This window comes from Symphalangus syndactylus, chromosome 5, assembly GCF_028878055.3.
Source record: "Symphalangus syndactylus isolate Jambi chromosome 5, NHGRI_mSymSyn1-v2.1_pri, whole genome shotgun sequence".
In the NCBI taxonomy this organism is placed as follows: domain Eukaryota; kingdom Metazoa; phylum Chordata; class Mammalia; order Primates; family Hylobatidae; genus Symphalangus; species Symphalangus syndactylus.
Window position 1 is genome coordinate 40,409,073 of NC_072427.2, and position 16,706 is coordinate 40,425,778.

At 35.6% G+C, this 16,706-nt stretch overlaps 1 protein-coding gene and 1 non-coding gene across 9 annotated transcripts in view; both read left to right on the top strand.

The window, feature by feature from the left end:
• The window catches only part of DENND4A (DENN domain containing 4A), a 147,585-nt gene that overhangs the window by 95,084 nt on the left and 35,795 nt on the right, over positions 1 to 16,706 (top strand). For 4 of the 8 annotated variants that reach the window (XM_063638853.1, XM_063638854.1, XM_063638851.1 and 1 more), the window contains 7 exons: positions 2,148 to 2,283; positions 2,637 to 2,843; positions 3,258 to 3,386; positions 3,953 to 4,094; positions 8,074 to 8,190; positions 8,956 to 9,087; positions 13,922 to 15,018. In XM_063638853.1, the coding sequence (XP_063494923.1) occupies positions 2,148 to 2,283; positions 2,637 to 2,843; positions 3,258 to 3,386; positions 3,953 to 4,094; positions 8,074 to 8,190; positions 8,956 to 9,087; positions 13,922 to 15,018 (1,960 nt within the window). Of the gene's footprint in view, positions 1 to 2,147; positions 2,284 to 2,636; positions 2,844 to 3,257; positions 3,387 to 3,952; positions 4,095 to 4,472; positions 4,605 to 8,073; positions 8,191 to 8,955; positions 9,088 to 13,921; positions 15,019 to 16,706 lie in introns of all 8 variants that reach the window. The other 4 variants (XM_063638850.1, XM_055278093.2, XM_063638848.1 and 1 more) reach the window with 2 other exon arrangements.
• Positions 8,520 to 8,623, top strand: LOC129483789 (small nucleolar RNA U13). The gene has a single exon (XR_008658284.1). It is a non-coding gene; the product is annotated as a small nucleolar RNA U13 (small nucleolar RNA).

The following is a 16,706-nucleotide window of genomic DNA, read 5'->3' on the forward strand; positions in this document are numbered from 1 at the left end:
ACAGGCGTGAGCCACCGCGCCTGGCCTCGTATCACTTTTTAAATGTCTTCTGTCAAAGATATTTAAAATATTTGTCTTAATTTCTCTCTTCCTCTCTTTGTCTTTCTAAACAAGTTCTCATTTTTTAATATCTTTTGTACTTTATGCTTTTTTGTCTTTTGGTATGTGTCACTCGAGTTTTGTGTTTCTGTGGTTTGGTTTAAACTTTTTAATTTAAATTTTACTTTTAGATTTAGTCCTTTAACTCTAAGAAAATTTGGCCAGACGCGATGGCTCATGCCTGTAATCCCAGCACTTTGGAAGGCTGAGGTGGGTGGATCACTTGAGGTCAGGAGTTCGAGACCAGCCAGGCCAACGTGGTGAAAACCCTGTCTCTGCTAAAAATACAAAAATTAGCTAGGCATGGTTGCAGGCGCCTGTAATCCCAGCTGCTTGGGAGGCTGAGGCAGGAGAATTCCTTGAACTGGGGAGATGGAGGTTGCAGTGAGCCAAGATCATGCCACTGCACTGCAGCCTGGGTGACAGAACGAGACTCTGTCTCCAAAAAAAAACCACATTATTTCAGCCTATGCAACATAGCAAGACCTTATCTCTACAAATAATTTTAAAAAAATAGCTGGGCATGGTGGTGCACACCTGTGGTCCCAGCTACTCAGGAGGCTGAGGTGGGAGGATTACTTGAGCCTGGGAGGTTGAGACTGCAGTGAGCCATGATTGAGCTACTGTACTCCAGCTTGGGCGATGGAACAGACATAAATCAAAAAATAAAATAAAAAGAAAATTACTTATCTGAAAACATTTCTGTTTTTTTAGAATCTGTCATTTTTTTCTTCAGACTACCAATATAATTTTGGTACAATCATTACCATAATTGGGAAAACACCATAAATGTCCTTAATGAGCACAGAGTCTGCCTCTCAAGAGATTACTCATAAACTTACGTTGTCTATGTAAAATAGTGAGGCATTTGAAATAAGACACACAAAATGGTCTTCTTATCTCATCATATACATACAATGAATTTTTTAAGGGACATGGTTTTCCTGGATTTCTTTGCTGTTTCCTACTCAACATTGAATCATTACTAATATTTTCTTATTCTATGTAATTTGACTATTGCAATGTGTAAAAAATATTGTCTACCCTCTTTTATTATAGTTAGGTTTCTTCTTAATTAAAACTATATGCCTTTAAGAAAATATTATATAGTATTCTTAAACAGGTTAAGTGTATTGCTCAGGGGGCTGCTTTGGTTTCTTTCAGCATATCTTTTTCCTAACTGCTGCCTTTCGCTTAGTTACTTATTTATTAATGAAGTTTCACTATGTTGTCCAGGCTAGAGTGCAGTGGCTGTTCACTGGCAGAACCGTAGTGCACTACAGCCTTGAATTCCTAGGCTCAGGCAGTCCTCCTGCCTTAGTTTCCTGAGTAACTGGGATTATAGGCATGCACTAACTGCACCCACCCTAGCTGCTAGCTTTGAAATGTCCAGAGCATCTTGGTCTAGCACCCTTATTAGGTTTACCCCCTAATAGAGGACCTATTCTAACCTTTTCTTCCTCTTACTTGACCTTCTCAATTTTCTTTCTCATAAATGGTGCCCTGAACCCTCTAGCTAACCTGACAAACCAATTCATGAGAATGTGAGAGCAAGGCCTGGTGTGCTAATGTGCTAAACCTAAGGTGGTTATTTGTATCTTTCTAAGAAGGGAAGTTCAATAGTAAATATGTCAATCCAAAGCAATGACATTAATGATTGCCCTTTTTGAAAGAGTCTTAATTTGGTGGGCCTTTTACCAACTGTCATATTATCTAATATGTTTGCTATGTATTAACAAGAGTACTAACTTTTAAAAGTTTGCTTAAGTTACCTTGGCGTTGGATGTCATGTTCATTTATATGTTTTTCCCTTTTCCTCAAAAACTAATTTGTGTCTGAATTTGGCTATTACATTTCTAATTATTATAGTAAGAAGAGCAACATTAGCATGAATATTTGTTGAGTATATATCACAGCCTGACAAAGAAAGATAGTTAAATTCTAAGTGAAGAAGTTATTGGTCATAATTATATTAACCTGTAACCACTATGATCATTTATGTGTGCTTGAGAACTATTTTTTGTTTTTTTTCTGTCTTTTCTAAACAGCTATAATGGATTTCCAGTTCTTAGGAACAATTTATTTGAAAGACCTGAAGGATTTCTACAAGCAAAGAAGAACAAATTGCCTTCAAAATCAAGTAGTCCTAATAGCCCTTCGCCCATGTTCAGAAGAACAAAACAGGTACTTTATTGCATTCTTCATGTAATCAAATTTTAGAACAAGAAATAAATTGGATATTTATCCTCCTGTAATATGGTTTATCACTTCATATATAACTATTACTAGATTATGATGTTCCCCAAAGCACTCTGAAGATGGAGCAATCTGACTTAAAGAAATTAACTAGTTCTCTTGTCCTAGAACTTTATTTTATATGCTGTTTAATACAGATTCAAACAGAAACTTGAAAACACATTAATTACAGACATATTTTGTTATGGAAACATTATAAAAGCATATGACTTGTACTTGTTTAGCACTCAAAGATGCCTAAGTGCATAAATTTATTAGTAAGATCTTTATATTTTTTCCAGGAGATTAAATCAGCCCATAAAATTGCAAAGAGGTACTCCTCCATCCCTCAGATGTGGTCTAGGTGTCTACTGCGCCACTGTTATGGACTGTGGTTTATTTGTCTCCCAGCTTACGTGAAAGTCTGTCATTCAAAAGTTAGGGCTCTGAAAACAGCATATGATGTGCTTAAAAAAATGCAGTCAAAGAAGATGGATCCACCTGATGAGGTAACAATTATTTTATTGTTATTATTATTATTTTTTGAGGCGGGGTCTCACTCTGTCACCCAGGCTGGAGTGCAGTGATGCAGTCACAGCTCACTGCAGTCTTAACCTCTTGGGCTCAAGAGATGCAGTCCTTTCATTTTAGCCTCCCAGATAGCTGTGACTACAGTCATGTGCCACCACGCCTGGCTAGTTTTTTAATTTTTTCGTAGAGACAGAGTCTCACTATGTGGTCTAGGTTGGTCAGAAGCTCCTGGGCTCAAGAGATTCACTTGCCTTGCCCTCCCAGAATGTTGGAATTACAGGCATGAGCCACTGCGCCCTGCCACAATTATTGTTTAAAATGCATTATTTTATTCTAGATTTATGTACATGGTGACATCTGTGTTTCTGTACAATTTTGAACTTGTATTTCAGGTATGCTACCGCATTCTTATGCAACTCTGTGGACAATATGATCAGCCAGTGCTTGCAGTTCGAGTGCTTTTTGAAATGCAGAAAGCTGGTATTGACCCCAATGCCATTACTTATGGTTATTATAATAAGGTAAATACCTTGGTTTAATGGATAAAGAGTATTACTTTTGTCGTTATACAACGTTAAATTTAATGGCAGAAATAATTTATGCAGGGGGTTATTTGGCATTTATTTTAGAATATATAAAATACATTTTGTCAATCAAGGAAGACTTTAGTTGTCTTTTATGTTATACAATATACTTTGATTTTTTCTTACTTTGAAACAGGGTCTCACTCTGTCACCCAGGCTAGAGTGCAGTGGCGCAATCATGGTTCACTGTAGCCTTGACCTCCCAGCCTCAATTGATCTTCCCACCTGAGCCTCCTGAGTAGCTGGGACTACAGGCATGTGCCACCATGCCTGGCTAATTTTCATATTTTTTGGAGAGGCGGGGTTTCACCTTGTTGCCCAGGCTGGTCTTGAATTCCTGGGCTCAAGTGATCCACCTGCCTCAGCCTCCCAAATTGCTGGGATTACAGGCGTGAGCCACCACGCCTGGCCTACTTTGATATTCTTTAGCTTTATTCTGAAACCAATATATGTTCACTTATAAAAATTATTTTACTAATTATTTTATTTTGTTGAATGAATAGGCTGTTTTGGAAAGTACCTGGCCTTCAAGAAGTCGTAGTGGCTATTTTCTTTGGACAAAAGTAAGAAATGTTGTTTTAGGAGTAACACAGTTCAAAAGAGCTTTAAAGAAACATGCACACTTATCACAAATAGCTCTCTCAGGTAAGGGATGTATGTGTTTTACTTGTTCTTCAAAATTAATTGATTAGCTACAGTTTACATTTTTAGAAATTTTAAATAGTTTTAAAATATTGAATGTTTTAGTTTTTAGTTTTATTAAGCAAATTTTATTACTCTTCCCATTTAAAAACCACCGGATTTCACTTCTGTTTAAATGTTTCAACTTCTGACAACCTTTGTGTGTTTTAGTGTTCATTAATAACTCACAATAGGTTTATTTGTTATAGTTGTATTTTGCTAAGTATGTGGCACTTTTCATGTTCAGTATTACATTGGTGGATTATTAGCTTGAGCAACAAATTAATGTGTATTTTTGGTACCTCTCTGAGTAGTAAAATGCTGTCAAATTGTGTTCTTAAGCAGATGGCAGTGACCTGGATGCTGTTAGTCATGGCAGCATGGATAGTGGTCATGGGACACACACTGTGGAGCAGGCACCTTTTAATACGGGTTTAATCAAAGTATATGCTACTGATGATAGATCTAGTACAGGTTTGTGTATGCTTATGTATCATATGGCACATTTTTAAAACTAGATTTGCTAGCCTATGTTTTTTTACATTTTCATTTTCAGTGATATGTTTAACTGTCACTTTTTAATTTTATATATTACATATTTTATTTGATATGATTTAATAACTATATGAAATTTTATTCATTCTTTATTTGAATAGAAATAAAAGTTTTTTGTTTGTTTGTTTGTTTGTTTTTTTTTTTGAGACGGAGTCTTGCTCTGTCCCCCAGGCTGGAGTGCAGTGGCGCAATCTCGGCTCACTGCAAGCTCTGCCTCCCGGGTTCACGCCATTCTCCTGCCTCAGCCTCCTGAGTAGCTGGGACTACAGGCGCCCGCCAACACGCCCGGCTAATTTTTTGTATTTTTAGTAGAGACGGGGTTTCACCGTGTTAGCCAGGATGGTCTCGATCTCCTGACCTCGTGATCCGCCCGCCTCGGCCTCCCAAAGTGCTGGGATTACAGGCTTGAGCCACCGCGCCCGGCCAGAAATAAAAGTTTTAAGAGAGGTTATAAATCACTTTATTCAAGTATTTAGTACATGATAATCCAGTTAACTCTGTGTAGACATAGATCTCTTTACCCTATCATTTTCTTATAATAAATTCTTTGAAATTATGAAAATGATATTAGAGTCTTTTAAAAAAAGAAGCATAGCTCTGTATCTAAGTTAATAGTATTGTACCAACATCAATTTCCTGGTTTTGCCAAGGTACTGTGGTTATGTAAGGTATTATCATTGGGGGAAGCTAGGTGAATAGTACCAAGGAACTCTCTGTACTGTAATGTTTTTGCGACTTCTGAGTCTTAAGTGATTTTACAAGTTGTAATAAAACATTTTAAATATGTAAAAATATAGCATTTTAAGGCTGGGTGTGGTAGCTCATGCCTGTAATCCCAGCACCTTGGGAAGCCAAGGTGGGTGGTTCATTTGAGCCCAGGAGTTTGAGACTGTCTGGGCAACATAACGAAACCCTGTCTCTACAAAAATACAAAAATTAGCTGGGCATGGTGTCCCTTGCCTGTGGTCCCAGATACTAGGGAGGCTGAGGTAGGAGAATTGCTTGAACCCAGGAGGTTGAGGCTGCAGTGAGCCATGATCAAGCCACTGCACTCCAGCTTGGGTGACAGAGCGAGACACTGTCTCAAAAAAAAAAAAAAAATTTATATATATATATATGTAAAAAATAATATATGTATAATATTATATATGTATGTGTAGTATATGTATAACGTGTGTATAATACATATACACATAATGTATGTATATGTATTTATGTGTATATAGAACTGTATATTTTATATGTATGTTTATATATGTGTATATAGAATTGTATACTTCAGTGCTAGAATTATAGTGCCAAAGATGGCATTAATTTCATAGAAGTGTAAGTTTGTGTATCAGCTTTTCTTAACTATTATTACAGTTGACACACTTAAAAATAAATTATTTACATAATTCTGTTCTTTTTATTATTACATTTCAAAAATTACACATGACTTTTGACTACAGATAAGAGCAAACTCTTAAAGGACAGAAACTTTAAAAATTGAAGCATTACTAATAAAATATGAAGGCTCCTATCTCTGCAAATGTCAATATTATTTTGGTCTGTCTTACTTTATACCTACTTTTAAGTTTAATAAATGTAAGCTCATTTTGTTGAATGTAATATTCATAGTTATTCTTCCTTGATTGGTTTTATTCCTTGATTATGCAGTGTGATTTTAATCAGTTATAATAGTTATCCTTTGGCATTATCTCTTACAAATGAAGAAATCTTATCTTTTAACTGTGGCTTTTAAAAAGGCTATCTTAGGCCTGGTGCAGTGGCTCACACCTGTAATTCTAGCATTTTGGGAGGCCAAGGCAGGGAAGTCACTTGAGGCCAGGAGTTCGAGACCAGCCTGGCCAACATGGCAAAACACCATCTCTACTAAAAATGCAAAAATTAGCTAGGCATGGTGGCACATTCCTGTAACCCCAGCTACTTGGGAGGCGTAGGCATGAGAATTGCTTGAACCCAAGAGGTGGAGGTTGCAGTGAGCCAAGATCACGCCACTGCACTCCAGCCTGGGCAACATAGTTGAGACTCTGCCTCAAAAAAAAAAAAAAGGCTATCTTAAAATAGTGCAAAACCTAATAAAAGCATGAATTTCATCAAGATTATTCTCAGATTTTTCTATTTATAGTTTCTTTAGAAATGGACCTGAAGTTTGATTAAAAAAAAAATTATAACAAAGATATTGAAGTGAATATCTAGTGATACATAATATAATTTCTTTAGAGAGTGCTTTACAAGTTTATAAACATTTTTCATATATAGTCTCATATAATAATAACAACCTTATGTTTTACAAATTTGGGAACTTCAAATCCAAACAAAAAGGTTACATTGTTACTGAAAATCACATGTCTCCTAAGATAGAGAACTAGGATTCAAAACCTTATCTTTTGAGACTAATCTGGTGAAAACAATTTTCTAAAAATGATGCAGAGCCTCTTTAGCAAAGCAGTGTATTAGAAATTTTTTTTATATTAATAGACCTTTTTCCTTTCTTTGAGACAGGGTCTCACTCTGTCGCCCAGACTGGAGTGCAGGGGTGCAATCATAGTTCACTACAGCCTTGAACTCCTGAGCTCAAGTGATCTTCCCATCTCAGCCTCCCAAGAAGCCTCCCAAGAAGTGTCTATAGGTGCATGCCACCATGCCTGGCTAATTTTTTTTATTTTTTATTTTTAGTAGAGATGAGGTCTCACTGTGTTGCCCAGGCTGGTCTCAAACTCCTGGGCTCAAGTGATCTGCCTGCCTCAGCCTTCCAAAATGCTGGGATTATAGGCATGAATCACTGCGCCCAGCCCCTTTTGCTTTTCTTAACAATATCTTTAACACTAGATTTTTATCTCATTCCCATGTATTTGTACTCACATACAGTTCAATGATTATTCGGCTAAATTTTTTAGAAAATTAATTACTTATCAATAAATTTGAAGAAATCCAATTTTTTTGTAAAATCATTTAGACATTTAGTGCTAGTGACCTATGTATGAATGTTCTGTTATAAATTCTTTGCAGATTTCTCCATTGCTTAGTTGAAACTCAGACTTTCAACTAGAAAGGTCATGGACTTGTGTAAAGAATGTCTGATTTGTCTGTGTCTTTTGGAGCTCATACAGTAGTGTGAATATACGTAGTTACTTTTGACTACAGTGTGGAACAAAGAGTAAATTATTTCGAGATCATCTCTTTCTTATATTAATAGAGATGATGGAAGGGGTAGCTAACAAAATAATGCTTTAAGGGTAGCTAACAGAATAATGCTTTAAATTGGAAGTTGTCCAGAAAAAAATTTATAAGAAAATCCAAACACTAGTATGTTGCTCCTAATTCCAGTTGCACTCACTAAAGAAATTTCTAATAGAATTTTGTTTATTTTTGTTTTTACCAGGTGGCCAGTCTGATCTTGGATATAATTCATTATCTAAAGATGAAGTTAGAAGAGGGGATACATCTACTGAAGACATTCAAGAAGAAAAAGATAAAAAAGGGAGTGATTGTAGTTCCTGTAGGTATTGTTTAAGTTGATATTGTATAAAATTGAGAACTTATATTCATAGAAAATATAGGTGATTTTATAAAAGTGCTGGTTTTACTTTCCATTTTTCCATATAACTCTTTCTTTTCTCCCATTACATGCCCTGTCAGCCACCACATACTCTTATACAAATGCTTTATGTATGAAGTATATAGCCTCAGTGGCAAAACACTTCCCAAATCAAATACCATTAGAATGAATGCTATGTAACTCCCAAAATACATGTATTTAGTAGAACTGTATATACATTTCTTGAAACTATTTCTTTTTTGAGATTTAACAATATTTTAAAGCTTTTGATCCTTTTGTAGTTCATGAGCGTGATGATTGGGTATTCATGCATGTTTGTGAGATGTGCCACCCTTGAACCTTGTTACGACATCAGCACATCACCCATCTGACCTGAAAAAAGAAAAAAAAAGTTTGTTTAATAGATTGTGATTATATTTACCCCCTTCCCCACTCCACCAAAAGCACTCCTTTACAATCAGTGAGGAAATATAAAATTTGTGCATGGACCTCATGCATGATCAGTATTCAGTAGTTTGATCTACACTTCGAGGCCTCAAATAAGTAAAATCACTTATTTGTGGTTGACAAACAGATATAGAGGTCTTCAATATTTTCTTATCACCTATTTTCAAGTAAAAATATGTAGAACTGAAAACTTCTCTTGATACCTCCTACGTGTATATAGATTTCATTTTATTAACCTTTTCATTTTCATCTTTACAGTGTCAGAGAGTGAGAGTGCAAAAGGAAGTGCTGATTGCCTTCCTAAGCTCAGTTATCAAAATTCTTCCAGTATCGTTCGCCTCACTGGTACAAGTAACAACAGTGCTGATAAAATATCAGGAGAAAGCATGGGTAAGTTGAATAGTACACTTGTGTTATGTGCAGAATAAATTGTATCTGTATGACTAGTGATTACTTATTTTTTTGATAGTCTTAATTCTCCAAGGTGATTTTAAAAAATATTTTGTGCAGCCTTTCATAGTATAGCTTAGTAACTTGAGTTCTATATTTTATAACATGCTGTGTTCAAGCTTGTGTTATAGCAAGGCATAGGGGTAAACCTCCAGCTTGTATACTATCTTTTGAGTTTAGACTGTTGGGACTTTTTGGAAGGGGAAAGTGACATCAGGAGAGGTGATGAGTCTGAGGGTACCATACATCTAGTTAAGTTTCAAATGAAATATATGGCTTATTAGTTTTCATATTATTCCTGTTTTTCCAGAGGCAAAAGGATAGTCCTTCAGATAGTTTAAGTAACAATACCCAATAATTTTTCTTTTCAAGGTCTTCTTATATATTATTTTATATTTATTAGTATAGAAATGCTTATATCAAAGGGGATATTAACACTATTGTAAAGATGAGAAAACTAAAGCATACTTCAGTGATTGGCAGGTCACATAAATTGTCAATAGTTAGTAGAAAAGTCAGATTAGAAGTAGAATAATATCTGGCCTCAAAGTTTTTTACCGGACCATTTTTAGGGGATTAAATAGACATAAGATTTGGAGTTTTTAGTGTTAATAGTGTGATTACCTAATAAATTTTTTTTGTATTAGCTTACTTTTGCATGATGTTGTAATATAAAAAATATTGAAGACCATTTGCTGTCAAGGCTAAAATATCTCTGTTTTTTGCTGCAATGGTGTTTGTGGTTTTTTTTGTAACACAGTTAGATATGCCTCTAGCTCAGGGAAAGGCAAACTAAGGCCCAAGGACCAAATTTGCCCTGAAGCCTATTATTATACTAGCCTGCAAGCTAACCAAGCTACGATGGTTTTTATAGTTTTAAATTGTCAGAAAATAATCAAAGGAGACTAATATTGTGGGACACATGAAAATTTTATGAAATTCAAACATCAGTTTTCATAAATAAAGTTGTGGGAACACAGACATGCTCATTCATTTACGTATTATCTGTGGCTGTTTTTGCATTGCAACAGCAGAGTTCAGTAGCTGTGACAGAGACCACATGGCCTGCAAAGACTACAATATTTACTCTTTAGCCCTTGATAGAAAAAGTTTGCGGATCCCTACTCTATCTATCAAACAAACAAAAGAAAGTTAGATCACCTATAACTCTTATTTTGCATTTCTTTGTTAGATAATTGTTGTAACATAAACATTAAAAAATTTTTCCTCAATGTCATAGAATTGTTTCACAACCATTTAGTCCTTTGTAACTAATTTCCTAATTATAACTCTTAATAACTTGCCTTTGATCTTTATTTTATTGTTCTTTCATTGCTGTCTGTTCATGCTTGCCCTCCTCTTAAGATCTGTGTTTAATTTTTTTACGTAAATATGATTGTACACCATCCTTTGATCTTGACATTTTGTCAGAATAATAAGCATCTGGCTAATCATCTGGCTTTCAGTTACCCTATATGCTGAAAAAGTGAATTTTATAAAAGTGTAGAGTAGATTTCTTTGGTGTGAAGTAAAGTTATTAGTTTATCCTTGATGCTTTTGGCTTGAAAACTCTCATCTATTAAGTACTATGGGTTTATTACTGCTGCCAAAGACCATACATGGGATATATAGGAATACTTATTATATACTTGTACATACTAGGATTTAAAGCATTTTTCGGGTTTATTTATGTTTTGCAGTACAATATATGAATATTTTATTTATATCATTGAACACCCTTGTGTGTTTGTGTTTGTGTGTAAATATATACATATATAGGAGTAGAATAAAGATATGTTTTAATGTTTGATTGGATATTGAAATAAAATCATCACCCTATCTTGATTTTTTTTTTTTTGAGACAAAGGCTCACTCTGGTGCCCAGGCTGGAGTGCAGTGGCACGATCTTGGCTCACTGCAACCTCTGCTTCCTGGGTTCAAGCAATTCTTATGTCTCAGCCTCCCTAGTAGATGGGATTACAGGTGCACACCACCACGCCTGGCTAATTTTTGTATTTTTAGTAGAGACGGGGTTTCACCATGTTGGCCAAGCTGGTCTCAAATTCTCAACCTCAGGCAATCCACCTGCCTTGGCCTTCCAAAGTGTTGGGATTACAGGCATGAGCCTCTGCTCCAGCCCTCATGATTATCTTGAGAATTTAATGTTTTGATAAATACATATTGAATTACTGAGTGTTCAACCACAGAGAAGTTTAATTCTGAGATGTTTCTCTAAGCCTAATTCTGGTTTTAGTGTGCCTTTACTTTTTATCCTTAGCTACCCATAATATAATATTTCAACATTATAATATAATGTATTATATTCCAGGTTGGTTTGTTGGCTGCAGTTACTGCCTAATAGACAGTATTCATTCAGTAAATATTCTTTTAGATTCTACTATATGTCAGGTGCTACTGGGAGTATATTATAATAAGAAACAAAAAATAAACATAGATCCTGCCTTCATGGAGAAAGCAGGTAGAAGGGATGGGAAGACATTTATCAAGTAAATGTGAAAGTATTCTTAGATTAAATACTGTGAAAAAGGACAGTAAGTTGCTATGAGAACATGTAATAGATATGTCTTGGGTTTGGGGTTGTTAGTCAGGGAAGACTTCCTTCAGCATATCATTTTTTAGCTTAAATTTCAAATATGAGTGGAAAATAAATGAGGGTAGGGGTCAGAGAGGAGGAATTGAGAGGATGCATTCCACACAGAAGGAAGCATGTATGAAAAGGCTGTTTGGTAGAAAGGAATCCCACTGCGTGTTCAAAGATCTGAGAAAAGGCTACTATATCAGCTGGGCATACTTTCAGCTTTAAGTCTCAGAATATGTGATTAACAGTGCTTAAAGAAGTTGCAGTTTATTTTTCTCAAACAGGAAATTCAGAGGTAAGCACTTGCTCTAAATGTTGGCTCAGGGGCTTTGCCATCAGTTCTTTTGACCTAACCGTTATTACAGTATAGCCACTGGTAACTCCACACATCACCTATTCAATCAAGTCAAAAAGAGTGGGAAGAGAAACACCAGCCATATCTATTTCTTTTGTCAGGAAATAATTTTTCCAAAAACCCTCAAAAACTATACCTTAATATCACTGGCCGGAATTATGTCATAGAGCCACCTAGCCCAAGGAAGTTAGTTTGCAGTCTTTGTGTTAGAGGCATGCAGCATCCAGCATGTGTGTAAACTTAAGATCAGGCAAACTTTTTTGTAAAAGGCCAAATAGTAAGTATTTCAGGCCTTGCAGGGCACGTAGAATCTCTGTTACCTATTCTTCTAGGTGCATGATTTTTACAACCCTTTGCAAATGTAGAAACCATTTGAGACTGTACAAAAACAGGCCTCAGGCTAGATTTGGCTCATTGGTATAGTTTGCAAACCTCTGGTAAAGTCTGATAACCAGCTTGGTCTTCAGGTCATAGCATATCACTGACTTTGCAAAGGAACCCTTGCACATCTATTTAAATGCAATTCCAGAGTATTATCTTTTGGTTACAATATTCCTCCAGGTCTTTAGTAATATTTAACCTGTCAAGCAGAAAATTTCCCAGAATATCAGAAGAAAGTGTGTTCTTGATTTCCTATGTCCTCAATCGTAAGCTGATGAAAAAAAGAATAAACTTTGCCTCTCTGATATGTCATTTTTCTTGTTAATGGTATATGCTTATTAAGTAATATTAGATGTAGGCTTTTATGACCTCTAGTATCCACTCTCTTGCCCTGCCATTTGCATGCATCATATGACAAGAAAAGGCACATTTTCAATACTTGTCTGGCTATAGAGAGCTAATTCTGTGGATAAAGCACGTAAGAAGAATAGTTGATGATACTATACCTAGACTAATGCTTTAGAGGACTCCCACATATAGTAAGAACAATTAAAGTGATCAGAGATCTAGATTTCTGCTTTTAGTATTGTCATCTAAGTAATTTGGTAGAAAGCAGTGAACAGTATTTCCAAATAATGTGAAGTGGCCATTAACATTTGACTGGTATAAATGTGCAATCAATATGTTAAGCAAGGGTAAAATTATTTAGCCCCATTTATAGTTATAAGGACGTGGAGTTTTAAAAAATAACCTTTATTTATGGATAAAGTTAACATACTTCTATTTTGTTTCGTATTTTGGATGTTTTTTCTTTTTTCATTTTAATAAGCAGGAGATTCACAATTTTGGCTGGGATGGTGGCTCAAGCGTATAATCCTAGCACTTTGGGAAGCCAAAGCAGAAGAATTTCTTGAGCCCAAGAGTTCAAGACCAACTTGGGCAACATAGTGAGACCCTGTGTCTAGCAAATTAAAAAAAAAAAAAAAAAAAAAGGAAGACTCAGAATCTCAAGGTCATCTAGTATAACCACAATTGTAAAACCATGGTAATTTATTTAGTAGAATTAATATAAATTCATTATTAAATATAAATCTTAATTGATAACATTTTTAAAAAGCAGTACATCCTGATGTCTAGGAGCATATCCTTTATAATTGGACAAATCTGAGTTTGAATCCCAGTTCTGTCTCTTAAGGACTGGGTAACTTTGAGCTAGATAATTAATCTCGCTGAGTGTTCCTTTTTTCTCAACCCATAAGGATGTTGGAATGTTTACAGTAGGAAATATAAGTAAAGTGTCTAGTATAGTATCTGTCAAATAGCAAACACTCAGTGAGTGCTTGCTATTATCATTTTCATCACTAGAATTTTAAATATTTAAGATGACTTATATTTGCTATTATATTTTCATGGCTAAAAGCACTTTACTTGTTTTTCAGAACACACACCTGAGCTGCTCTTAATATCATCTCTTGAGGATACAAATGAAACACAAAACATTCAAAGTAGATGCTTCAGGAAAAGACATAAAAGTGACAATGAAACTAATTTGCAGCAGCAAGTGGTCTGGGGAAATAGAAACCGTAATCTTAGTGGAGGGGTACTGATGGGATTTATGCTCAATAGAATTAACCAGGAAGCAACCCCTGGAGATATAGTTGAAAAATTGGGAGCTGATGCAAAAATTCTTTCAAATGTTATCTCAAAAAGCACAAGACCAAATACTCTTGATATTGGGAAGCCACCTTTACGATCAAAAAGAGACAGTCTAGAAAAGGAATCTAGTGATGATGATACACCTTTTGATGGTTCTAACTATTTGGCAGATAAAGTGGAGTCTCCTGTTATTTTTGACTTAGAAGACTTAGACAGTGAAACAGATGGATCAAAAGCAGGATGTGTTGCTACACAAAATCCCAAGAGGATTCAACGTATTAACAGCAGCTTTTCAGTAAAACCTTTTGAAAAAACTGATGTCGCAACAGGATTTGATCCCCTCTCTCTTTTGGTTGCTGAGACTGAACAGCAGCAAAAAGAAGAAGAGGAGGAGGATGAAGATGATAGCAAAAGCATTTCAACACCATCTGCTAGGCGTGATTTAGCTGAAGAAATTGTGATGTATATGAATAACATGAGCAGTCCTTTGACAAGTCGTACACCAAGCATTGAGTTACAGCGGGCATGTGATGATAAATTAAATAAGAAAAGTCCACCATTGGTCAAGGCATGCAGAAGATCTAGTTTGCCTCCTAATTCTCCTAAGCCAGTGAGACTTACCAAATCTAAAAGTTACACAAAAAGTGAGGAGAAACCAAGGGATAGACTTTGGTCTTCTCCAGCCTTCTCACCTACTTGCCCATTTAGGGAAGAATCTCAGGATACATTAACCCACTCATCACCTTCATTTAACTTAGATACACTACTAGTACCTAAACTAGATGTTCTAAGAAACAGTATGTTCACTGCTGGAAAAGGAGTTGCAGAGAAAGCAAGCAAATGGTATTCAAGATTCACCATGTACACCACATCATCTAAGGTAAGTTTGGTTAGTATTTGCTACTTTTACTGTCACACACACACACCCATCACCACCAAAAGCCCCTTACTTGTTTTAACTATTCTTCTAAACATAGCTTTATAAAAAGGACTCATGGGATATGTAAGTTTTGTAAGTATCAGAATTGAAAGTGAAATAATAATGTCAAAGAAAAGAAAACTTACTAAGGTTATATTTGTAGTTCAGTTTTGAAAGACAGTGATTTGTAGCTGGAGTAAGAATTAGTGTTAACGTGAAAATACTTACTGAATTTCAGTATTTCCTTCAAGATGCAGATTTTTTTTCCAGATAATGTGTCCAATATGCCCTCAAAAATAACCAGTCAGGCATGTGATTTGCCCTTCTGGTTAGGATGGAGTAACTTACAATAGACTTACATACCTTCCCCTAAGAGCTAAAAGCTAGATGAAATAGAAAAAGTATCTGTTTAAAGTCATCAGAGAACTGCTGAAGTAACTAGAAAGCAGAGAGGCAGGATTCTAGAGAGGTGAGCTGAAGTTCTAGAGCCACTTTCTCCCTGAGGGGATTTGCTAATTATGGGCATGAAGCACTAGGTTGTAAATCTAGGCTTTCCCTTATCAGAACTTTTGGGACCTTGTGGGTTTGAGAGACAAAACTGAAGACTTTAGGGGCCTCAAATACACTGAGGATTTTCTTCCTTCAAGACATTTTCCAAATACTTGATATTGCATGAGAAGGGTAAGTAGAACGTCTGTGAGAAATCAAGTTCTCAGAAGTTTCATGGTACTGGAATCATAATAGCTAGATTCAGGAGCTGCCAGAGGGAGGAGGGCCTCAGTTGGAATACTTGCAGAGGTATGCCTTAGGACCATTGGCAAACCAGAGGTAGACTAAGCCTGACCAAAATTGCAACCTAGACTTGACTCAGGTCATCTGTGATTTGGTTAAAATAATCAGCTTTTACTCTATCAACAGAGAAAATATTGTACCTTTTTTGGAGAAATAAAATGTCATCTAGAATCCTTACAGTCTTTAATATACAATATCTATCACTCAATTAAAAATAGCTATGCCAAGAGACGGAACATAGCTAAAAAACGAAGAAAGCAGATAATGGAAAGAGACCCTCAAGTGATCCAGATGTTTGAATTAACAAGGGACTTTGAAATAATTATAATATGTTTAAGAATATAAAGGAAAAGGTATAAAAAATAACTGTAAAGATGGAAGATTTCACTAGATATTTGGAATGTATTAAAAATAATCAAACCTAAATTTTAGAAGTGAAAATGAAATAAAAAGCAAAAATCTTGAGCCAGAGAAAAGAGATGCATTACCTGCGAAGGAGCAGTGGTCTTCTGAAGAGAAACTATAATGTCAGAAGACACTGGAAAGATATCTTTAAAGTGCTGAAAGAAAATAACTGTCAACCTATTTTTCTGTACTTAACAAAAATATTCTTTAGGAATTGGGGTGAGAATACTGGTTCCACTGTGGTAACATAAGGCCACCACAGCCCATCCTTCCCTCTGATTACAACTTAAAAACCAGACAAAATATAAAAAACAACCAAGGACTCTGAAAAATAAATAAAAGCAGGCAGTTTCTGGGGAGAGACCAACACAGAAATGAGTTTATCATTTTCTTTCCTCATGCATCTTTGCCCCAAGGGCAGTCACATCATGGCATGGCACCTCTGGCAGATA